General features: G+C 38.8%; 1 protein-coding gene across 4 annotated transcripts in view; it reads right to left on the bottom strand.

The window, feature by feature from the left end:
* USP37 (ubiquitin specific peptidase 37) overlaps positions 1-24,784 on the bottom strand; it is an 83,861-nt gene that overhangs the window by 8,142 nt on the left and 50,935 nt on the right. For all 4 annotated transcript variants that reach the window (XM_023541535.2, XM_003406061.4, XM_023541531.2 and 1 more), the window contains 7 exons: positions 23,798-23,942; positions 20,936-21,191; positions 10,713-10,879; positions 7,869-7,929; positions 3,356-3,471; positions 1,322-1,391; positions 760-898 (listed from right to left, as the gene is read on the bottom strand). In XM_023541535.2, the coding sequence (XP_023397303.1) occupies positions 760-898; positions 1,322-1,391; positions 3,356-3,471; positions 7,869-7,929; positions 10,713-10,879; positions 20,936-21,191; positions 23,798-23,942 (954 nt within the window). The remainder of the gene's footprint in view (positions 1-759; positions 899-1,321; positions 1,392-3,355; positions 3,472-7,868; positions 7,930-10,712; positions 10,880-20,935; positions 21,192-23,797; positions 23,943-24,784) is intronic.

The raw sequence follows: 24,784 nt of genomic DNA, 5'->3' as shown, positions 1-24,784 counted from the left end.
CTGCCATCAAGTCAGCCCCCAATTCACGGCAAGCCCATACCACGGAATGAACGCTGCCTGGTCCTCCAGCATCCCTATGACTGGTTATGAAGCTGACTACTGTGATTCATAGGGTTTTCATTGGCTGATTTCTAGAAGTAGTTCACCAAACCTTTCTTCCTACTCCATGTTAGTCTAGAAGTTCTGTTAAAATCTCTTCAGCCTCATAGCAACACACAAGCCTCCACTGACAGATGGGTGGTGGCTGCACATGAGGTGCACTGGCTAGGAATCGAACCTGGGTCTCCTGCATGAAGGGGGATTCTACCACTGAACTGCCTAATTTGATGCCTAAATTTCAATAAATAACCAGCTCATTCATTCAATCACCTTTTTAACCCCCTGGCATTTTTTAGAACAGTAGGCGGGAACTGAAAATTTAATAAAAATGCCATGTAGTTTCCATCCACATAACTCAGATCTTCTAGCTGATACAATAGGAAGATTAAAAAAGTTTATGAAAGGACAGCCCCTATCATAAAAATAAACAGTCTTAAGTTCCATACCTAGCTGCTACTGCGTGATAAGTAATTAATGCTGACCGAGGAAAGAAAACATTCTGGAAATATAAGGAAATATTAAGAGACAAATCCTAGGCCAAAATAACAAAAAAACAAAAATTGCCAACCAGTCAAGTGATGGGAACATTTTACCCTCAAAGGAAGAAGAAAGTTTGGGTGATTTTTAGCTTGTGGCTTTGGATCTGGCAAAATTTCTTACTTGTGCATATAAAAGAAGATGTAACCACTCCGATCTCGATCACTCTGCACGGAAGCTTCTTGGATTTTAGATACCTCTAGGTCATTATAAGTAAACCATGCCTGCTTCTTAATGTCGTACACATCACTAATGTAATGACCTGAAATAAATAAAATCTTAAACTAAGGTTTTTTTTTTTTTAAACATATTGAGTCTTTTTTCAGGTACAGGAAGTTTCAGAAAGAGAAAGGCCACCCTATCTACTCCACCCCCACCAATGTTTCTAAAACTCATTCAAAAAAACCTGTACAGAAAATTAAGGGAGGAAAATACTACACTGGGACAATTATTTTGGTAAGTATATTCTGTTTGGGGCATTTAGGTTATTCATGAATAGAGATTCAAAACAGTTACACCTATTAATACAATTCACACTTAACGTGACCAAAGACAGAATTTCAAAGTTTTTCTTGATACATTCAACTTATAGCTTGAAAAATGAGACCCAGCACTGCCTGATAAGGGAACAAGTGCTGGCTAGTCAGGCCATTTATAAAACGCTGAAATCAGGATGTCCATTTACCTGAAGAAGAAGTGCTACCAATGTGACTGACAACACTGATGAGCCGATAGGAATGAGGAAGATTTCCTGTCTAGAAAACAGACGCAGGCATTAATTTTAACTCTTCATTTTGAATAAAAGCAAAACACTGAATTTAAGTTTAATATCAAAACTGACATGTCTAAGCTCAGTGTGTGGTGTAGTCAGACTCAATTAAAAATCCAGTGGATGTGCTTGTTCACACCCATTGACCAAAGAATTCAACCCTTAACTAAGAATTTATCCTAAGGAAAAAATTCAAAAGAAAAGAGTATATGCATCAAGTTATTCACTACAGCATTATCTATGATAACGAAAAGCTGGAACTAAGAATACAGCCAATGCCAGCTGACTGGGTGGTAGCATGCCAACTCAATACAACATTATGCACTTATTTAAGAAAATTATGCGGATCAGCAACATGTTAACTTTAAAAAAAAAATTCATATGAATGCAAATAATAATTACAGCTGTATAAAAATCTGTATGCTAATGGCTGAGTACTGGAAAGCAGAATGAAAAACTAAAAAGAATTGCTGTAGGAATTATGGGTGAATTTCTACATTTTTAATATTTAAAAAAATGCAATTAAAATATCGTTAGTAAAAAAAAAGAAAACAAATCTGAACAGTGAAATTCATGCACTGTAGGAGCACTATCAGATAAAATGTTGGCAAATATAGCTATAGGTAAACCAAGGAACCCTGGTGGTGCAATGGTTAAGTGCTTGACTACTAACCAAAACGCAATGCAGTTGGAAGGCCTGGAGATCTGCTCCTGTAAAGATTACAGCCTAGGAAACCCTACAGGGCACATGGGGTCAGTAAGAGTTGAAAGAGACTTGACGGCAACTAACAACAACATACGTAAACCAGAAACCATTGAAATGTTCATAAACTTTGATCTAGGAATTTATTTCCAAAATATGCAAAACACTATAATCACACGTTGTTCCTCATTGTATTACTTATTACAGTGACAAATAAAAACAACTTAAATGCTCGATGTTAGTGAAAAAATTAAATAAACAGTATGTTCATTTCAGGGAATATAGTACAGTCACTAAAAATGGTTTTAAGTAATTTGTCTTAAAACAAGTAGGATAAAAACTACTTATACTATGATTCTTTTTATGCACATACGGGGTTAGGAAGACAAAAGAATATATCAAAATGCTAATAGCAGTTATGTTAGACTAGTTGGAGCTTAGGTAACTAAAATTACAGAAGGTTTAGAAAATAGAAAAAAAATAATTATTTAATGTTAAAGTAAAAAAAAAATTCATATGAGCCTTAGTTAACATCATTAACTCAATAGTTTTCACTGTGCAATAACCAATGATTTTGGTATTTGACTATAAACATTAAGAGTTACTTGGTGGAACTAAAGGTAATTTAATATACATACGCCTTTTTTTTTAGTGCCATGTCACCCAGTTCTATCTAAGAGGCACATAAAGTGGTTAGGATGTTTTTATTTGTTTTCAGAATCTCGTGTGTAAGAAGGAAACCCTGGTGGCACAGTGGTTAAGTACTATGGCTGCTAACCAAAGGATTGGCAGTTCAAATCCGCCAGGTGCTCCTTGGAAACTCTATGGGGCGGTTCTACTCTGTTCTATAGGGTCGCTATGAGTCGGACTCGATGGCACTGGATTTTTTGGGTGTGTAAGATATAAGAGTAAAGGACAGGAGAAAACGAAGACCATTCGATGGCTGCCAAAGGGGCAGAAATGACTGTTAATGGGGGAGGAACAACTCAGAAAAGGAGGGTGAGAATGGTTGCACAACTCAAGAGAATGTAATCAATGCCACTGAAATGTACATGTAGAAACGTGAATTGGTGTATGTTTTTGCTGCATATTCTCAACAAAATTAATTAAATAAAAAAAGGAGGGGTGAGGGGAAAAGGCAGAAATGAGCCAGCAGTAGAAACTGACAGTGGGACAGTTGGAGAGAATGACCAGCCAAGAGTAGTACTGATGATCTGACCAGTTCTGCTCAGGGAATGAAATATTACCTCAGCATTTCTCTTCAGTTCCTCAGCTTCAGCTTCTGTGTACTCCATGTCTAAAACATCCTCATTTCCAGAGTCCTCATCAGAACCCAGGGAATCCAGAAAGGAGCTGTTGAACTCTGAAGAACACAAAGACAAAGTCTGTAAAAGTTCTTGGAGCAGACACAAAGAGATGTGATTAGAAGATTAAAAATAACTTGAGGTACACATTTTACCATCCTAAGGAAGTGTAAAACAGAGTACTATTATTACAGGTTTCCAATCCACCCAGCCCACTTGGGGAATAAGATTTCAGGTACCAGCTATCTGTAAAAGAAATGCTCCCTTTTCTTTTAAATTTATTTATATGATAAGAGAATCTAACCTTCATAAGAAAGGAATAAAACTGAAAAAGAGAATATAATTTTACACGCAACCCAATTTCACTAAGTTTTATATCATATAAACTATACATGAGATTTGAAGTACTTGGTACCTATAGGTGTCACTAGCAAATATAAAGTATCCTTGCAAAACAGCACCCATAAAAAGGTCAATATCCTTTCATTTTCTTTGATATTAAGTCATTTTTTAAAAGAATTGTTAACAAAAAGTAATGGAAATTCAACTTCTAAGTTTCACCTAAAATACACTAACCAAACAAGGAAATTCAAGATCCATTTTTTTCTTTAATAATGTACTTTCACTGGAACAACCAATCTTTACTAATGACTTTAAAGAATCTAAGAGCATTTGTACATAAATCTGCTTTAAAACACAGTGAAACCTCTGAGAGCCAGGACTCGACAGGATTGCCTTGTTTTTCCAGGTCTCATAAGTTTTCCGCCTTCAACAGTGTATCCTTACCACTTTTCTATTACTCTCTATTAGGGGAAAACATTTATGTTTTCCTTCTCTGACAGGCTTCCACTTTTCACAGATTCCAGCTTTCACAGGTTTTACTATATAATTAAGTCCACTAAAATCACAGTATAGGCTTCTTCGAAAAACACAAACATGTAAGAATGGGAAGAATAGAAAAAGAGATCGTAGCATCAAAATTTTGGAAGCTAGTAATAGGGGAGAGCAACTGACTCAGCAGACCCTAGAAATACCATGCCAGTAACGGAAAAAGTTTTCAGAATCAAGCCAGTTTAGATCACAGACTCAAGACTTGGAAGTACCAGGTACCTCCGGAGTAGGTGAAGGAGCGGGTGGAGGAGTAAAATAAGGACTAGGTGAAAGCTGTCTGAGAAAAAGACTCCTAGATCCACTCCCTCCCTCAACTACGTACTGCTGGGCAATCAAAGAAGTCTGGAGATTTCTCTCTGAAGAGTGTAAAACAGTCTCTGGACTGGGGAATGACAGGCACAGGTGAGGTCATGAGTACCATATACTGAAAATAGGGGAGAAGGTGACAGTATAAAATCACGAGCATACGGACCCCCATCTCCAGCCCTATTCCTATACTTGGCTTCGAGAACTCTGAAGGCCACATCTTTTCTCTTTGGGCAAGAGTTTGGAAAACTCTTCTTTAGGAATCTGACAAGCTGAAGAGAAAGGCCTAAGAGTGCTAACATCTCAAAAAAATTCCCACCCTGTGAAATTCAAAGTTGACAAGTTTTATCTATCCATGTGCTCATAGCTTCCAACCATCTTTTTAGTCCATCCAGTCTTAATCACGAGCTGACAGCCAAAGATTAGTAGATATCTGAGGAAGGTCTCTAACAAAGAATACCAGGAATATAAAGACCATAATAAACATACAGGATACAATATGGAGGAAATAGTCTTTTCAAGGGGAAGTAAACTTCAAGCAAGCAAGCAAACTATATTTAATATTCTCAGAGAAGTGAGATGATATTACTTCCATGAAAAAAAAATCTTATAAAAATGGAACATTCACCGCACAAAACAGTTCTGCAAAATTAGAAACATGATAGAAATAAAAACTCAACAGAAGGTTTGGAGTTGGAGATAAGGTTGGAGAAATGTCCCAAAATGTAGATCAAAATGATAAAAGAAAATTAGAGAGAAGAGATCAGAAGATTAAAAGGACCAGACTAAGTGGTACGGATAACAGTTCAAAAAAACAAAATAGAGGGGAGAAAACCATCAATAATTCAATAAAATTTCCTAGAATTAAAGGACACGAGTACCTGAAGCCACAAGTTATAAGGTCTCCAAAAAATCGAAGTCACTTCCCTTTTTTCAAGAAGCCACTGGAGGATGTTGTTGTTGTTAGGTTCCGACTCAACAGCGACCCTACATACAACAGAATGGAACATTGCCCGGTCCTGCACCATCCTCACAATCTTTGTTATGCTTGAGCCTGTTGCTGCAGCCATTGTGTCAATCCATCTTATTGACGGTCTTCCTCTCAGTGAGGATGTTCTCCATCAAAACATGAATACATTGAGAATGAGGAAGAATCAGATATAGAACATGGGAAAGTCAAACCAAGTAGAGAATCAGAGAGAATCCCCAGAAGATTGATTAAGAGAGATCTCAGGCTCTCTGTGCACAGATGTAGAGGTCAATCAGTCCAGACTGGAGCAATATGACTGAGAAGAATGCCTGGGTGAGTCTAGCCTGGCTTACTTGTAACTTTGTCTAAACCATGTGCCAGTGAAATTCCTGTTCTTTCCCCCATGCCCTGTTGTCTAAATCAGCCTACAATACTTACCACTAAAGTATTCTGCTCTATTTCTGAGAGCTGGAGAAAGACCACAATGATATTCGAAACAGAAAATCCCCCAAAGCTATACACTCTTGTGAACTGCCAGTATCTGGTCCATATATTGGTCCTGCCAAATGCCATGACAGTGGTGAACCTTATGTTTCCTTGAGTACTCACTCATGACCTTGCCCACAGACTACCCCCAGAGTGATTCATAAGGAAATTGAAGCTGCATTACCTTTTCCTAATACTTAAAAGTGGCACTATAGCTCTTTCATTATACAGAGAGATTACCCTTGCTATTTAGTTTTTCAAAACTAAAAAAATATATTGTTTAGGGATATGGATACAGTTTGGTAAAATTATAAAGATAAGCAAGCAAAATTTTGCTGAATATCATTCAAAAACAGCTGCAGCAGTATATTGACAGGGAATTGCCAGAAATTCAGGCCGGTTTCAGAAGAGGACGTGGAACCAGGGATATCACTGCTGATGTCAGATGGATCCTGGCTGAAAGCAGAGAATACCAGAAGGATGTTTGCCTGTGTTTTACTGACTGTGCAAAAGCATTCGACTGTGTGGATCATAACAAATTACGGATAACACTGCAAAGAATGGGAATTTCAGAACACTTAATTGTGCTCATGAGGAACCTTTACATAGATCAAGAGGCAGTTGTTCAGACAGAACAAGGTGATACTGATTGGTTTAAAGTCAGGAAAGGTGTGTGTCAGGGTTGTATTCTTTCACCATACCTATTCAATCTGTATGCTGAGCAAATCATCCAAGAAGCTGGACTATATGAAAAAGAATGGGGCATCAGGATTGGAGGAAGACTCATTAACAACCTGCATTATGCAGATGACACAACTGTGCTTGCTGAAAGTGAAGAGGACTTGAAGCACTTGCTAATGAAGATGAAAGACCACAGCTTTTGGTATGGATCGTACCTCAACATAAAGAAAACAAAAATACAACTGGACCAATGAGCAACATCATGATAAATGGAGAAAAGGTTGGAGTTGTCAAGGATTTCATTTCACTTGGATCCACAATCAACAGCCATGGAAACAGCAGTCAAAAAATCAAAAGACTCATTGCATTGGGTAAATCTGCAGCAAAGGACCTCTTCAAAGTGTTGAAGAGCAAAGATGTCACCTTGAAGACTAGGGTGCACCTGACCCAGGCCATGGTATTTTCAATCGCATCATATGCATGTGAAAGCTGGACAGTGAATAAGGAAGACCAAAGAAGAATTGAGGCCTTTGAATTGTGGTGTTGGCAAAGAATATTGAATATACCATGGACTGACAAAAGAACGAAAAAAATCTGTCTTAGAAGAAGTACAACGAGAATGCTCCTTAGAAGCAAGGATGGCGAGACTGCATCTTACATACTTTGGACATGTTGTCAGGAGGCATCAGTCCCTGGAGAAGGACATCATACTTGGCAGAGTACAGGGTCAGCGGAAAAGAGGAAGACCCTCAACGAGGTAGATTGACACAGTGGCTGCAACAATGAACTCAAGCATAACAACAATTGTAAGGATGGCTCAGGACCAGGCAGTGTTTCGTTCTGCTGTGCACAGATAGGGTCGCTATGAGTCGGAACGGACTCGACGGCACCTAACAACAACAAGCAAGCTGATGTTAGTACAAATGTGAGAATAGTGGTTTTCTCTGGGAGGGAGAAGGAAAAGGAGGGGTACACAGGTAACTTCTAAGGTTCTCTTTACCTGGAGCTGTTCAAATTTGCTATTATTATTAAAAATAGCGGACACACACATTTTATATGCACTTGTCTGCATGTGTGACACATTTTGCCATTTAAAAAATGTAATTAAAATATTCTCCACACCTTGAAGACTTAACTCTGTAGCTCTTTTGATGTCATCATCTTCTTTCTGTTCCCAAGCCTCCTAAAGGGACAAGAATAAAAACTAAGGTATTTAAAGAAGTTATTGATTAAATTTATTTAATGAGGATGAAACCAGCTACTCTGGAAGTGTTTGCTAATGTTTTCACAACCTTAAGATCTTTGGACTATGGCCTTTTGAAGGACATGGGAAGTTCTTCACTTTTTCCAACATTGTCCCTCTTAAATGCTATCTCCTCTAGACATTGGCATTTGGATTGCCAACCAAAAGTCCTTCAATGTGACATTACGATGTAATTCCCTTTCTCCTAATATGTGTAAAATGCCTGGCATGCAGTAAATATTCAGCAAACCGCTCTCTTTCCTTTTCCCTGATTCATAGTATTTGTTGGATTTTCATGGAATAAATACTCCCACCATGGCCAATTTCAAGCCACCAACATAATGACACTGAATGAAAGCCAGGAAGAAGTGTGCACAATTTGTTCTCTTTAACGGATGGTGAGCCTGCACTGACCCTAAGGCTACGAGAGCAAGATAAGGTATTTCCACAAGATACTATTCACAGGTTTCTATTTCTCTTCTTGATACAGAGACCAAGAGACATAGTAGATGCTTGGTACATACTTGCTAAATGAATGCTGTTAATCGTCACTTTTCTAATATATTTGTGGTTCTCCTAAAGAAACAGCATCTCTGCTATCTCCTAAAAATACCTCAACTAGATGACTACTTTAATCATAAAAAGGAATACGAAAATGCTAAATATTAAAAAAATTCCTCCCTCATCTTCAGAGAAAAGACAATACACAAATAATACATGAACATAGAAACATATAATTTAAGTAGAATTCTTTACTTTTCTAAATTCTACACTTGTTTTTAAAGTTACAAAATCATATAAGAAACAAAGAAAGTACTATTCTGCACTATAGTCCTCTAGGAGCAATAATACTGTATTCAAGAAAGTAACAAAAATATTATCTAAGAGGAAATAGGATTCCATAAAGTTACCCAAGTATATAAAGTCTACTCTAAAACCAGAACAGAATGATGCAGGGATACCAAACTAAAGAAATTTCATCTTACAACCCTACTCTCACACCTGGAAAAGATCGGGTAGTTTAAACTGGGTTAGCTGACAAAATATAGGATATATATCTTTCATCCATGAGAAAGAGTGGTGCTGAACTTTCCTTTTGTACACTCTAAGGAATAGTTTCTAAGAAAGCAGACCTTGGTCTTTTACAGTAAAAATAAGTTTCCTAAAACAAATGATTACTCTATGTATTCGCCGTAAAATAGTTTGACATATATACACCTTATACATACATCTTAACAAGACAGCTAGGGCAGTACTCTTCATAAATAAATAGATATAAAACGACTGGTTTTGCAATGTTTTTCGAGTAGCAGTTCTCAACCTTGCCTGCACATTAGAATCACCAGGGAAAGCTTTTAAAAATTCTGATTGGGGAAAAAAAAAAGAAATATAGTCATGTGCCACATAACGTCTGTTTGGGCAACATCCAATTGCATATATGTCCATGGTCCCATGAAGTTATAATAGAGCTCAGAAATCCTGACTGGAGAATGGGATGCAGTGAATGTAACAGGATGTAGTGGAAGCCTATCATATTAAAAATCTGATTTCAGTACAGTGGTTCACAGTAACGAATGCACATACTACTCTGTGACACTCGTGAAAACACTGCATGGGGTGCAAGTATTTCTTCAGTGTTTTGTACGCATAGAAGGGTAAAATATATACTATATACTAAGACAAACATTTGACTAACTCATGCTAAATAAGAACCATATGTACCTGTTCCAACTCACCTACAAATTCGACTTATAGACAGACTTAGGATCAGATCTTGTTCGTAACCCAGGGACTGCCTGTACGGTGTTTGCACAACTTCCAAATCATGTAACATCCTACCTATTTCACAGAATGTACTGTGGACGTTAAGCAACACATGATTGCAGACATCCATGACATCAGAATTTCTGAGGGACACAAGCCAGGCATCAGTATTTTTTAAAGCTCTCCCGATAATTTTAATGTGTGGTCAAGGCCAAGAACCACTGTTTTAGAGAAACTAGATTTCATAGTCTGATTACGTGCAAACACTAATATTATACATTCCTTCTATGGAGTCTTGGTAAATTTTTACTAGTAACATGATTTGGACTCCACAGGATCAGACAACCATGAAACCACCTATCAGTCAGATATCTCAGGGGGGTACAACGGTGCAAATCAACCAGCTTTGGTAAATACAAACCATAACTAAAAACTGAAGAACAGATTACTGCATAATGAATAGAGCAGATAAATGTTCTCCTATAATGACAATCTGAAAATTAGAATTTAGATAATATTCCTGAGAATTTTATGTACAAATTCACAGCAAAGTATTTATATTGTGAGAAAATGACCAAAGCAAATATACTGCTTTAAAATATTAAAATAAAATCAGGGTGGTACGCTGGCTGTTTTTACAGCTGGCAAAATGAAGTTGGGCTGGGATGATTTCTAATATCCCATCTTGCTTTAACGTGCAATGAACAACAGTAAGGGAAGAGAACCAACAATACATTTTGTTACATATGAATTTTCAATAAAAAGAACAACTATCAATGGTTTCCACTTTAAATCCAAGGCAAAGCCCCAATTAAGTTCGTTTTTTCCCATGTGGATCAATGATTTAGTGTATGTAAATCACTTTGGAACAATGTCGGCTGTACAGTAAGTGATCACTACATGGTATGATTTTATTTCTTGGGAAAGACAGGTATGGAGAAAGTAGCCACATAACTTACTTGCTCCTGAAGGCTCTGAGCCAACGCCTGCTGAAGCTCTTGCTCTTCCCTTTCACGCTCCATATCGTACTGCTGGAGCCAATCAACCTCTCCCTGAGACCCTTCAGGAGTTTTGTTTTCTTTATTCTCGTCACAGTCTTTAGTTATCTCAGTAAAACTGGCAGGATCTGAGGGAGCAGAACATAAAGTTATTATTCAGGAAAACCCTCACTGAAGAACTGACACATCTGAGCTAGAGTGACATCTACTGTTCAGAGGGTAATTTATCCTAACCTCACATATAACTTATTTGAGAAACGGCACAATTTCATCCTACTACATCTATAGCAGGGTTTCTTAATTTCAGCACTATTGACATTTTTTGCTGTTGTTGGAAGGGGCTGATTGGTGCACTATAGGATCTTTAGCAGCATCCCTGGACTCTACTCACTAGATGCCAAGAGCAACCCCTTTCCCCCAGTTGTGACAATCCAAAATAACAAACACTGTCAAATGTCCCCCAGGGGAGCAAAATCGCCCCTGGATGAGGATCACTGACCTATAAAAACGACTCTGAGACGTAACTGATCATTAGAAGCACACTATGGTTAAGGAATAAAACAAACAGCCGTGTTCATAGGTCATAATGTCACACGACCAAGCACTGGGAATAAAGTATTGTTCAGAGTAAATGAAGTAAGGATTAGGCTAAAATGATTAAGGTAATATTGACATTTTTCCATCTGCTACATTGTATATTAAGAGAGTGTATGTTTTCACATTAATAATCAAACAAGCCTTATATATATTCTAAACCAAAAGAGCTAAAAACAGTAATAAACAACTTATGTACCCACAAATCCATCACAGCATACAAGTTTAAAATATTCATCCAGGGAGGTAAGGAAAAAAATCTTAATCTTTTCTTTCTTTCTCTACCTTCTCAATCTCTAGGCTGTGGCTAGCTGGGATAACAGAATGATCATGATTTGTCTAGTTATCTGAACTGTGAGAAGGCAACAACACTTCATCATAACTTTTAATATCGTACAAGTGGAAAAAAGAACTCTTCAAATATATCAAACCCTATCAAGGTAAAAATTATTATCTTAAGAAAATTCTCATAGAATTTAACTGGTCAATGAGAATTATCTTTAAATACTCATTTCATACAGACTGCTTTTAAAACAGTATATGCTGTTTACCTGCTCTAATATTACATTATAAACAGACATTTTTCTACAGCACAGACAACTCTGAAGCTTACAGCTCCTTGGTTTTAGTCATCATTTTTAATTGTATTTAACTGCTGAATTTTACCATTAAAATAAACTGAGTATTTATTAAAAGAGGAAAAGGAAAAGAAACTAGGCTTTTTATTAAGTGCAAAAAGCAGTATGATTCTGATTTTTTAAAAAGCGATTACACTGGAGGTATCAATCTTTTCCTTTCCTCCATTCTTGGAGAAACAGCCCTTCCCATAGCCTGAAAGGGGCAGCCCTGAAGGCTATGACCCTCTCTGCCCTGCTGGCCTTAGCTTACTGGACCAGGAATGGCTATGACTCAACCAATCAGATTATCTCTTCCGGAAATTTGGAACTGAAAAATATGAAGTTAATTGATGGTGAGCATTTCAAGTGGAAGAAAGATTTGGGAGTTAAGGTTGCTATTTTAGGGCCTAAGATGAATATTATTAGTTTTAATATCAAAATATACTCATTAAAAAAGTGAAAGAAGTACAAGTTTTCTTAACCAATAATTTTCAGTACTCAATGTACCAACACAGCCCTCAGGCAGCCCTGGAATTACACTAGCACTTAACCCACATGACAGAAAACAGATCAAGGTGGTTTACATTAAAATGCTAAAATTATCAGACATGTCAAGAAACTACTTAAAATCTGTGGCAACAAATATGACTACAAAAAATGACCTATTTCTAAAGAACCTGCACAATGGATCAAAAGGGATTCGCATGTTACCACTCAACATTCTTAACACCAAATATGTCAACTATCTCTTCCACCACCTCCCCAACTGAAACCTGGTTCTTATAGTCTATATCCAAAAAAAAAAAAAAAAAAATTTTTTTTTTTTTTATATCCCAGAAGGGACCAGTCCCTCAAGAGGGACATCATACTTGGTAAAGTGGAGGGTCAGTGAAAAAGAGGGAGACACTCAATGAGAGGGACTGACACAGTGGTACAGCAATGGGTTCAAACACAGCGGCGATGGTGAGGATGGTGCAGGACTGGTCAGTGTTTTGTTCTGTTGTACACGGACGGGGTCACCATGGGTTGGAACCAACTTGACGGCACTTAACAACAACAATATATTCCAGCAAATGGGATCACTGTCCACATGTTTTTTTTTAAAGACAGAAACCTGTGGGTCATTTTTCATTTCTCCCTCTCATTCACCCCTCACATCAGATAAAATCTAAGTACCTCTTGAATCCATCAACTTTTCTTATTCACACAAAAACCTCAGTTTAGGGCACCATTAACTTTTGGTTTGAGCTACAGTAGCTTCCTAATAGCTCTCCCAAGACTATTTTTGATTCTTCTCTAATTTATGTTGTACACTGCAGCCAGAATGATCTTTTTACAAACTTATATCTTTATCAAACATTTGTTTGCTTACAAGTACTGAATAGCTCCCTAATGCTTCTGAAATAAAAGTCCAAACTTCTAAACATGGTTTTGGGGTTGTTAGATGTGGTTGGGCTGGTTCCTACTCATAGTGACTCCTATGTACAAAAGAAAAAACCACCACCTGGTCCTGCGCCATCCTCATTATCTTTGTTATGCTTGAGCCCGCTGTTGCAGCCACTGTGATCATCCATTTCATTGAGGGTCTTCTTCCCTTTCACTGACCATCTACTTTACCAAGCATGATGTCCATCTCTAGGGACTAGTTCCTCCTGATAACATGTCCAAAGTATGTGAGACAAAGTCTCTCCATCCTCCCTTCTAAGGAATATTCTGGCTGTACTTCTTCTAAAACAGATTTGTTTGTTCTTCTGGGAGTCCATAGTATATTCAATATTCTTTGCCAACACCATAATCCAAAGGTGTCAATTTTTCTTTGGTCTTCCTTATTCATTGTCGAGTTTTCACATGCACATGAGGTGTTGAAAATATCATGGCTTGGGTCAGACGTACCTTAGTCCTCAAAGTGACATTTTTCCTTTTCAACACTTTAAAGAGGTCCTTCCAGCAGATTTACCCAATGCAATACGTCATTTGATTTCTTGACTTCTGTTTCCATGGGGGCTGACTGTGGATTCAAGTAAAACGAAATCCATGACTTCCATCTTTTCTTCATTTATCATGATGCTGCTTATTGTTCCAGTTGTGAGGATTTCCGTTTTCTTTATGTTGAGGTGTAATCCATACTGAAGGCTATAGTCTTATCTTCATCAGTAAGTGGAAGTCCTCTTCACCTTCAGCAAGGAATGTTGTATCATCTGCATACCGCAGGCTGTTAAGGAATCTTCCTTCGATACTGACGCCGCATCCTTCTTCGTATAATCCAGCTTCTCGGATTATCTGCTCAGCATACAGATTGAGTAAGTATGGTGAAAGGACACAACCCTAATGCATACATTTCATGATTTTAAACCGTGGAGCATCCCTTTACTCTGCAGGATAGACTGACTCTTGGTTTATGTACAGGTTCCCCATGAGCACAATTAAAGCGTTCTGGAATTCTCGTTCTTCCCAATGTTATCCATAATTTGTTATGAGCCACACAGTCAAATGCCTTTGCATAGGCAATAAAATACAGGTAACCATCTTTCTGGTATTCTCTGCTTTCAGCCAAGATTCATCTCACATCAGCAAAGATATCCTTCATTCCACATCCTCTTCTGAATCCAGCTTGAATTTCTGTCAGTTCCCTGTTGATGTACTGCTGCAACTGCTTTTGAATGATTTTTAGCATAATTTTACTTGTATGTAATATTAATGATATTGTTTGATAATTTCTGCATTCTGTTGGATCATCTTTGTTTGGAATGGCACAAACATGGATCTCTTCCAGTCAGTTGGCCATGCAGCTGTCCATCAAAATTTCTTCGCATAGATGAGCGAGCACCTCCAGCACTGCATTTGCTTGTTGAAACATCCCAATTGGTATTCTGTCAATTCCTGGAGATTCGTTTTCCGCCAATGCCTTCAGTGCAGCTTGGATTTCTTCCTTTGGTACCATCAATTCTTGATCATATGCTACCTCCTGAAATGGTTGAACGTCAACTAATTCTTTTTGGTACAGTGACTCTGTGTATTCCGCCCATCTTCTTTTGATGCTTTCTGTGTTGTTCAATATTTGCCCAGTAGAATCCTTTGATATTGCAACTCAAGGTTTGAATTCTTTCAACTTGCAAAATGCTAAGTGTGTTCCTCCCTTTTGGTTTTCTAACTCCAAGTCTTTGTACATTTCATTATATACTCTGTCTTCTCCAGCAGCCCTCTGGAATCTTCTGTTTAGCTTTTACTTCATCATTTCTTCTTTTCGTTTTAGCTACTCTGTGTTCAAGAGCAGGTTTCAGAGTCTCTTGTGACACCCATTTTGGTCTTTTCTTTCTTTCCTGTCTTTTTAATGACCTCTTGTTTTCTTCATGTATGATGTCCTTGATGTCATTCCAAAACTTGTCTGTTCTTCAGTCATTAGTGTTCAGCATGTCAAATCTATTCCTGAGATGGTCTCTCAGTTTGGGTGGGATATACTTAAGGTCATATTTTGGCTCTTGTGGACTTGTTCTAATTTTCTTCAGCTTCAACCTGAACTTGCATATGAACAACTGGTGATATGTTTCACAGCCAGCCCCTGGCCCTGTCGTGACTGATGATGCTGAGCTTCTTCTTCATTTCTTTCCACAGATGTAGTCAATGTGATTCCTGTGTATTCCATCTAGTGAGGTCCATGTATATAGTTGCTGTTTATGTTGTTGAAAAGTAGTTGCAATGAAGTTGTTGGTCTTGCAAAATTCTATCATGCAAAAATTGGAGATTGCATAACTCTATAGTCTCATCTTTTGCCTTTTCCCCTTAACACTATGCTCCAGCCATGCAGAACATTCTGAACTTCTTTTTGGTCCACTAACTTGCCACGGACTTTCTCATCTCTGGACCTTCACATACACTGGCTGGTGTCTGAAGACTGTGACTTGGCCAGTCTCCCTTCCCCTCCTCAGGTGATTTCACCAGATAGCCAATTTGTTAGGTCACAAACATGTGTTGAAAATCTACTATGTGCCAATCACTGTACTAGAAGCTGGGGATAATGTGATAATCAGGGTGAGATGGCCCTTGCCCTTAAGAAGTTTACATGCAAAGGTTGTGAGACGAGCATGAACTAAGCATGCTTGAGGAACAGAATGCCAGTATGGCTAAAGTAGATGAAAGAAGGGGAGAGTGGAGACAGCCCGCAGTAAGAAGCCTGGATTTTTATATTAAGTGTAATGGGAAGTCACAATAAGTTTTAAGCAGGAGAGTGATACAGTTATGATTTAGGCTTTAGACAGATTATTTTGTTTTGTTCATGAAAGAATGTTTGCAAAGGGGCAAAGGTGGAAGAAGACATAGTAGTTAGGAATCATTTGCAGTGGTCCAGGTGAGAGATGGAAGACTAGTGTTATAGCCATGAAAATGTTGGCAAATCGTTGAATTCAGGACATATTTTGGAGGCACAGCTGACTGGACTTACTGATGGCCCAAAGGCAAGGTGTGGTGTTAAAAAAAAGGATTACGGGAGATACGTTTTTTGGTCTGAGCAACTGGATGAATGATGGTATCATTACTGATATTGGGAAAATATATTTGGGAAAATAAAAATTAGACAGCCAAATGGAGATTTCAAGTACAGATTTCTATGTACACGGTTCTGAGGTACAGGCATACCTCAGGGATATTGTGGGTTTGGTTCCAGACCACTGCGATAAGACGAATATTGCAATAAAGTGAGTCACAAATTTTTTGGTTTCCAAGTGTATGTAAAAGTTATATTTACACCATACTGTAGTCTATTAAGTGTACAATAGCATTATGTCTAAAAAACATGTTCATACAAAATGCTAACCATCATCTGAGCCTTCAGCTAGTAGTTATCTTTTTGCTGGCAGAGGGTCTTGCCTCGATGTTGATGGCTGTTGACTCATCAGGGTGGTGGTTGCTGAAGGCTGGGGTGGCTGTGGCAATTTCTTAAAATAAGACAACAATGAAACTTGCCACATAAATTATTATTCCTTTCACGAAAGATTTCTCCGTAGCATGTGATGCTGTTTGATAGCATTTTACCAACAGCAGGATTTCTTTCAAAATTGGAGTCAACCCTCTCAGACCCTTCCGGTGCTTTATCAACTAAGTTTATGTAATATTCTAAAATCCTCTGTTGTTTCAACGATGTTCATGGCATCGTCACAGGAGTAGATCCCATCTCAAGAAACCACTTTCTTTGCTTATCCATAAGAAGAGCCCCTCATCCATTAAAGCTTTATCATGAGATCGCAGCAATTCGGTCACATCTTCAGGCTCCACTTCTAATTCTAGTTCTCTTGCTATTTCCACCACATCTGCAGCTACTTCCTCCACTCAAGTCTTGAACCCCTCAAAGTCATCCACGAGGGTTGGAATCAACTTCTTCCAAACTCCTGTTAATGGTGGTATTTTGACCTCCTCCCATGATTCAGAATGTTCTTAATTGCATCTAGAATGGTGAACGCTTTCCAGAAAGTTTTCAATTTATGTTGCCCATCAGAGAAATCACTGTCTATGGCAGCTATAGGTTTATGAAATGTATTTCCTAAGTAATAAGATCTGAAAGTTGAAACTACTCGATCCATGGGCTGCAGAATGGATGTTGCATTGGCAGGCACGAAAACAACATTAATCTAATTTCCCTGTACATTTCAATCAGAGCTCTTGGGCGACCAGGTATACTGTCAATGAGCAGTTAACATTTTGAAACAAATCTTTTTTTCTGAGCAGTAGGTCTCAATAGTGGGCTTAAAATGCTCAATAAATCACTTTGTAAATAGATGTGCTGTCACCCAGGCTTTGTTACTCCATTTACAGCGCACAGGCAGAGTAGATTTAGCATAATTCTTAAGGGCCCTAGGATTTTCAGAATTAAATGAGCACTGGATTCAACTCAAAGTCACCAGCTGCATTAGCCCCTAACAAGTGTGTCAGCCTGTCCTTCGAAGCTTTGAAGCCAGTATTGACTTCTCCTTTCTAGCTATGAAAGACCTAGACGGCATCTTCTTCCAATATAAGGCTGTTTCATCTTTGTTGAAAATCTGTTGTTTAGTGGAGCCACCTTCATCAGTTAGCTTGGTGCAGCTTCTACATCAGCACTTGCTGTTTCATCTTGCACTTTTATGATATGGAGACGGTGTCTTTCCTTAAACCTCATGAACCAACCTCTGCTAGCTTCAAACTTCCATCTGTAGCTTCCTTACCTCTATCAGTCTTCACAGAATTGAAGAGAATTAGGGCCTTGCTCTGGATTAGGCTTTGACTTGTGGCTGGTTTGCTCTTCTATCCAGACCACTAAAACCTTCTCCAGATCAGCAATAAGGCTGTTTTACTTTCTTATCATTTGTGTGTTCAGTGGAGTAGCATTTTTAACTTCCTTCAAAAACTTTTCCTTTGGATTCAAAACGTGGCTTACCATTTGGTCAAGAGGTCAAGCTTTCTGGTCTATCTTGGTTTTTGACGTGCCTTCCCCAATAAGCTTAATCATTTCTAGCTTTTGATTTAAAGTGAGAGATGTGAGACTCTTCCTTTCACCTGAACATTTAGAGGCCACTGCAGGGTTATTAATTGGCCTAATTTCAATATTGTCATGTCTCAGTAACAGAGAGACTCAAGGAGACACAGAGATGGGGAATGGCCAGTTGGTGGAGCAGTCAGAACACATACAACAGTTTCTTGTCTTACATGGGTTCGTGGGGTCCCAAAACAACTATAATAATAACATCAAAGATCACTGATGACAGGAACCATAACAGATATAGTAATAATGAAAAAGTTTGAAATATTGGGAGAATTACCAAAATGTGACAGAGACACGAAGTGAGCACATGCTGTTGGAAAAATGGTGCCAACAGACTTCCTTGACACAGGGCTACCACAAACCTTCAATTTGTAAAAAACAAAGTATCTGTGAAGCACTAAATGAGGCATGCCTGTATAAGCTTAAAGCTCAGGGGAGAAATCCAAGCTAGAGATATGAATTTGATATTTTATCAGTATGTGAGGCTGTGATACTATGCGAGATCACATAGGGAGAAAGTTCAAGCAGAGGAGAAGACAGCTGAGGATAGTGTCCTGGGAATGCTCCAGCAACTACAGAGTTCTGACGAGGGAAACAAAGAACAAAACAAAATAACTGAAAGCAGTGGTTGGTTTACCAGGAGGAAAACCCCCAACATGTGTGGTGTCATGGAAGCTCAGAAAAGGAAGTTTAGAAAGTTTTAAATGCTGAGGAAGAGGGGGTGAACTGTGTGAAATATTGCTAATGTACACCTGCTGAAGATCATTTTAGTAGAGTGGTGGGGATGAAGGCCCACTTGGACAGGTCTAAAGAGAGAACAGGAGAAGGCAAGAAAGTAGAGAGAAAGGTTAATACAACTCTTTCAAGAAATTCTGCTATGAAGGGGAGCAAAATAGGCGGCAGTAGCTGGAAGGGAAAATGAGATCACAAGAGACTTTTTAAAGATGGGTTAAAGAAAGGCACAACGGGAATTTTAGAAGACAGGGACGACTTGATGCAGAATAGAAAGAGTATAATTTCAAGAGGGAAGGTCTTGAGAAAGCACAACAGGATGAGATTCCAGATATGGAGGGACTGCCCTTAAATAAGAACAGGGATACTTCCTCCATGGTAACAAATGTGAAGGCAGAGTTTTCACTGGATTGTACCTATTTTCTTTGAAAAGTATACAGTTAAGACATGAGCCTAGAGTGTATGTAGAAGGAAAACTGGAAATTTGACGAAGAGATCCTAGAGATGAGAAAAGAAATTTACTAAGGAAGTACTGACAAGTAGTGTCTAGTGCCCACTTAAGATTGTAGTAAAAAATCTAAGGTAAGTCCAGGCACCATAGTTTTTGTGATTTTCTCCAATAATCTTCAGCTGCTTAGATGCAGGCAAGGGATAAGTACCTAGCTGAGTTTTGAGTTGGGGCTTTGTCAGGTGACTGTGACAGAGGAAGAGAAAGGAAGAAGATAAAAGAGTACCAGAATATAGCATGTAGGCTGGGTAAGGAAGGAAGTGATGACAAGAGGGAGGTGATGAATAGCAAAAAAAGAGCAATCAATACACTGGAGGTCTTGATGAGATCAATTGTTGGACTAAAAATATGACACTAAATGAGCTGGAGAGAAGGGTTAGAGAAGAATATCTGAAATCAAGATTTCAGAGGTGGAACCAGACCCAAAGCCCATTGCCATCAAGTTGATTCCGACTCATAGTGACCCTACAGGACAGAGTAGAGCTGCCCCACAGGGTTTCCAAGGCTGTAAAACTCTATGGAAGCAGAGTGCCACATCTTTCTCTCTCAGAGTGGCTGGTGGGTTTGAATTGCCAACCTTTTGGTTAGCAGCCGTAAGCTTAACCACTGTGCCACTAGGGCTCCTAGAGGCAGTACCAAAAACACAAAAAGAAAATCACTGCTGTCGAATCGATTCCGACTCACAGTGACCCTATAGGACAGCGCGGAACCACCCCACAGGGTTTCCGAAGAGCGGCTGGTGAATTAGAACTGCCAACCTTTTGGTTAACTGGCACAGTAGCTGCAACACTGGACTGAACATCCTTGCGATCATGAGGATGACACAGGACTGAGCAACATCTTGTGTTGCACATAAGGTCACCAGGAGTTGGTGTTGATGCGATGGCAGCTATCCTACCTATTTCTGTTATGTAGGTCCATGTCACCTCCCGTGATTTAGATGCCATGTATCACTATAAGGCTTAACCAAATTCAAAACCAAATTCACGGCCATTGAGACGACTCTGACTCACAGTGACCCTATAGGGCAGACTGGAACTGCCCCATAGGGTTTCCAAGGCTGTAAATCTTTGTGGATGTAGACTGCCACATCTTTCTCCCACGGAGTGGCTGGTAGGTTTGATTTGCCAACCTGTTAGCAGCCGAGAGCTTAACCACTGTGCCACCAGGGCTTAGAACCACAATTATACTTTGTTTAACAGATGTTTATCTTCTTTAAACCTACCTGGTTCTGTGACTGCTTTGGGCTTCTCGGTTTCCACAGGTTCTGGGTTTTCAGGCATTTCTTGAATATCATCCTCTGCAAATCCAGTATCTGGGCTGCTGGTTGGTTTATCATCATCTTCATGACTCAGAGATGGTGACGTTTCCCTCTTACTTATCTCTAAGACAGCTGCCACAAGCTCTTCTTCACTCATTCCATCAAATCCTGAGTTTTCCAATTCGGACTTATCAGGCTCTAGTCTGCATAATTTTGAATCCTGAAGAAGACAGTTACTTTTAGAGGAAACCAGAATGGCTACGAAAACAGCAATCTTAGAGTTTAAAGTGGTTGTTCATTTCTAAAAAGTTTCCTTTCTTTGATGTTTTGGGTTATTTGATAATCGATTTAACAATCACTGGTAAACCTATTTTTTTTTTTTTAATAATCACTACGTAAGGATACATGTTCATTTTTCTTGATTACAATAAATGTTACGTATGCTCTTTGTAGAAAATTTGGAGAATGCATAAAAGATAATCAGATCACCTCAAAGCCCATCACTCAGTGGTAACCACTGTATTTTTGGTGTATTTTCTTCCAAATATACATGGATTATACTGCAAATATTCTGTCATTACACACTGTATTCCATTTTAAATGTTAACAGATCTTATTCATTTACAAAAAATTAATGAGAAAAATAAAAACTACATTGAGATAATGTAAACATTTAGAAGTTATTTTCTCAATAGCTTTCTCCCATTTCTGAGAGAATTTCTTTCTCTCATTTCTCACTCAAAGTGAGCATATTTCTCTGGTCTCAACCCACTGAGAGCAAAGGAACGCCAAAAACACAAGGTAATTACGAGCCCAAGAGACAGAAAGGGCCACACAAACCAGAGACTACATCAGCCTGAGACCAGAACTAGATGGTGCCCGGCTACAACCGATGACTGCCCTGACAGGAAACACAGCACAGTCACTGATACAAGCAGGAGAACAGTGGGTGCAGACCTCAAACTCTCATAAAAAGACCAGACTTAATGGTCTGACCGAGGCTAGAAGGACCCCCGGAGGTCATGGTCCCCAGACCTTCCGCTAGCCCAAGACTGGAACCATTCCCAAAGCCAACTCTTCAGACAGGGATTGGACTAGATTATAAAACATAAAATGATACTAGTGAGGAGTGAGCTTCTTGGCTCAAGTAGACACATGAGACTATTTGGGGAGCTCCTGTCTGGAGGGGAGATGAGAAGGCAGTGGGGGACAGAATCTGGCTGGATGGACACAGGGAATACAGGGTGGAGAAAGGGAGTGTGCTGTCTCCTTAGAGCAAGAGCAACTAGTACGTAGCAACGTGTATATAAATTTTTGTATGAGAGACTGACTTGATTTGTAAACTTTCACTTAAAGCACAATAAGAAAAAAAAGAAAGAACATATTTCTCATTGGCAACCACAAACTGCTTCTAGCTTTAAAGTAAGACGGGAAACAAGTCAGAGCAGAAAAGAACGACTAAAATAACTGGTAGCTTACCAAAAGGAGGCTTAAAATAAAGCACAGCCACATGAGGTGATGCAAACTCCTAGAAAAGCCTAGATCTTCAAAGTGTTAACTATCACTAAGTGTCAATAAAGGAGATGATGTAGCTATGCCTTCATGTCTATAATTCAAAACATTAGATTACTTGGTTGGTCTGCTGATGTAAAATGTTTCCTATGGTTCCTCCCCATAAACAATTAGCACCAAAATAAAGTAAGTAAGTATTTCAAGTCCAACATGGAACAGAAGCTCCGAGAGTTAATAAAAGAAAGTAATTTGTCTGGAACAACTCCCGTCTCTTAAAAATCTAGGTCCCAAAAGCAAAGAAGTTTCTGGGATAAACTGAATGCTTCAAAGGTCAGTGGAGTAAGGGTGGGGGTTTGGGGACCGTGGTTTAATGGGACTTCTAAGTCAACTGGCAAAATAATTCTATTTTGAAAACATTCTGCATCCCACTTTGAAATGTGGCGTCTGGTGTCTTAAATGCTAACAAGCGGCTATCTAAGATGCATCAATTGGTCTCAACCCACCTGGAACAAAGGAGAATGAAGAACACCAAGGTCACACGATAACTATGAGCCCAAGAGACAGAAAGGGCCACATGAACCAGTGACTCACATCATCCTGAGACCAGAAGAACTAGTTGGTGCCCGGCCACAACCGATGACTGCCCTGACAGGGAGCAAAACAGAGAACCCCTGAGGGAGCAGGAGATCAGTGGGATGCAGACCCCAAATTCTCATAAAAAGACCAGACTTAATGGTCTGACTGAGACTAGAGGAATCCTGGCGGTCATGGTCCCCAAACCTTCTGTTGGCCCAGGACAGGAACCATTCCCGAAGACAATTCATCAGACTTGGAAGGGACTGGACAGTGGGTAGGAGAGAGAGAGACGCTGATGAAGAGTGAGCTATTTGTATCAGGTGGACACTTGAGACTGTGTTGGTATCTCCTGTCTGGAGGGGGGATGGGAGGATAGAGAGAGTTGGAAGCTGGCAAAATTGTCACGAAAGGAGAGACTGGAAGGGCTGACTCATTAGGGGGAGAGCAAGTGGGAGTATGGAGTAAGGTGTATACAAACTTATATGTGACAGTCTGACTTGATTTGTAAATGTTCACTTGAAGCTCAATAAAAGTTAAAAAAAAAAAATCTAGGTCCCTCTGCAAACATACTTTTTCGTACCTCAAGAAAGGCTTTAAACCTAGTGAATAGATTCATTAAATTTATGATCTACCTTTTGTACTTCTTAAATTTGCTGATGATGGTCAAGAAGGGCATTTGTTGTGATATTTAAGAGTTACATAAATCTTTGTCAGACGTTTTGATGAGAAACTGCTTACTTTTTCCAGGTCTTCCTGCTGCTGCTCGCCGCCTGACACTTCACAAAGTCTCTGGCTGAGGGCCACAGAGCGTTTTAGTTCATCTTCACTGTCTGAATCAAGGCATAAAGCCAGGGAGGAGCTCTTGGATTTGAAGGTAAATTTCCTGTAATTTAAGGGTAAAAAAAACCTATATAAGTCTGATAAATAAACATTTGTTCTTGTTAATCCTTTGATGTATAAATACCAAAACATTTTCCATAATGGAAAATGATTTAACAGGGGAAAAAGATATATCAAAGGGAGTATATCTAAGCATTACCTTTGCCCCACTCCAAAAGAGCCATGCTTTGGAAATTGGACAATTCTTATGCTACTATATATCATCAGTAAACCAATCACTTTGTGCCTTTTTTCTTTTAATGATCACACCCAATGAAGTTTGCTATTGTCTTTATAAGGCAAATACTCTACTGAATTCATGCAGACATAGCAATGAGTAAGTGTTTCTGACAACAAAGTGCATAAGGACTAATTTCTCAATCTTTTAAATTATGATCCATGCACTTGTAAAATAACAGTAACATTCCACTTATCTATCTGTAGGTCGGACTTCTGGCAACTTCTGCCTTCCAGAACACAGGGATTCCAAAATAAGAAAAAAGGCTTCTGAGGAAGGCAGCAGTCCCAAAGCCCATGCACTTTTTAGATATTCTTTTTTCCCCCAGGAAATAATGCATAAAATAATGTAGCAAGTTCATCAACAAATGAGAGCTAAGAAATGAGAGAATAACCACAAAAAAGGGCAAAAAAGAAGTATACAGTCATCTAATGTAACGGTAAACTGCCTTGTAAGAATTAAGAGCCCCTGAAGGCATTATACTGAAACAGTGTAGTAGCTTATATTCATAATGCTAAATTCTAAGTCATTAAGATATATTTATCTCCAGTGTATTTCATTTAAGAATATAAGGAATGATGTAATATATCTTAGAAATTTTTTTATCT

Source organism: Loxodonta africana, chromosome 6 (genome assembly GCF_030014295.1).
Source record: "Loxodonta africana isolate mLoxAfr1 chromosome 6, mLoxAfr1.hap2, whole genome shotgun sequence".
Taxonomy (NCBI): Eukaryota; Metazoa; Chordata; class Mammalia; order Proboscidea; family Elephantidae; genus Loxodonta; species Loxodonta africana.
The sequence above is the reverse complement of the archived record's forward strand: the minus strand, read 5'-3'. Positions and strand labels throughout refer to the sequence as shown.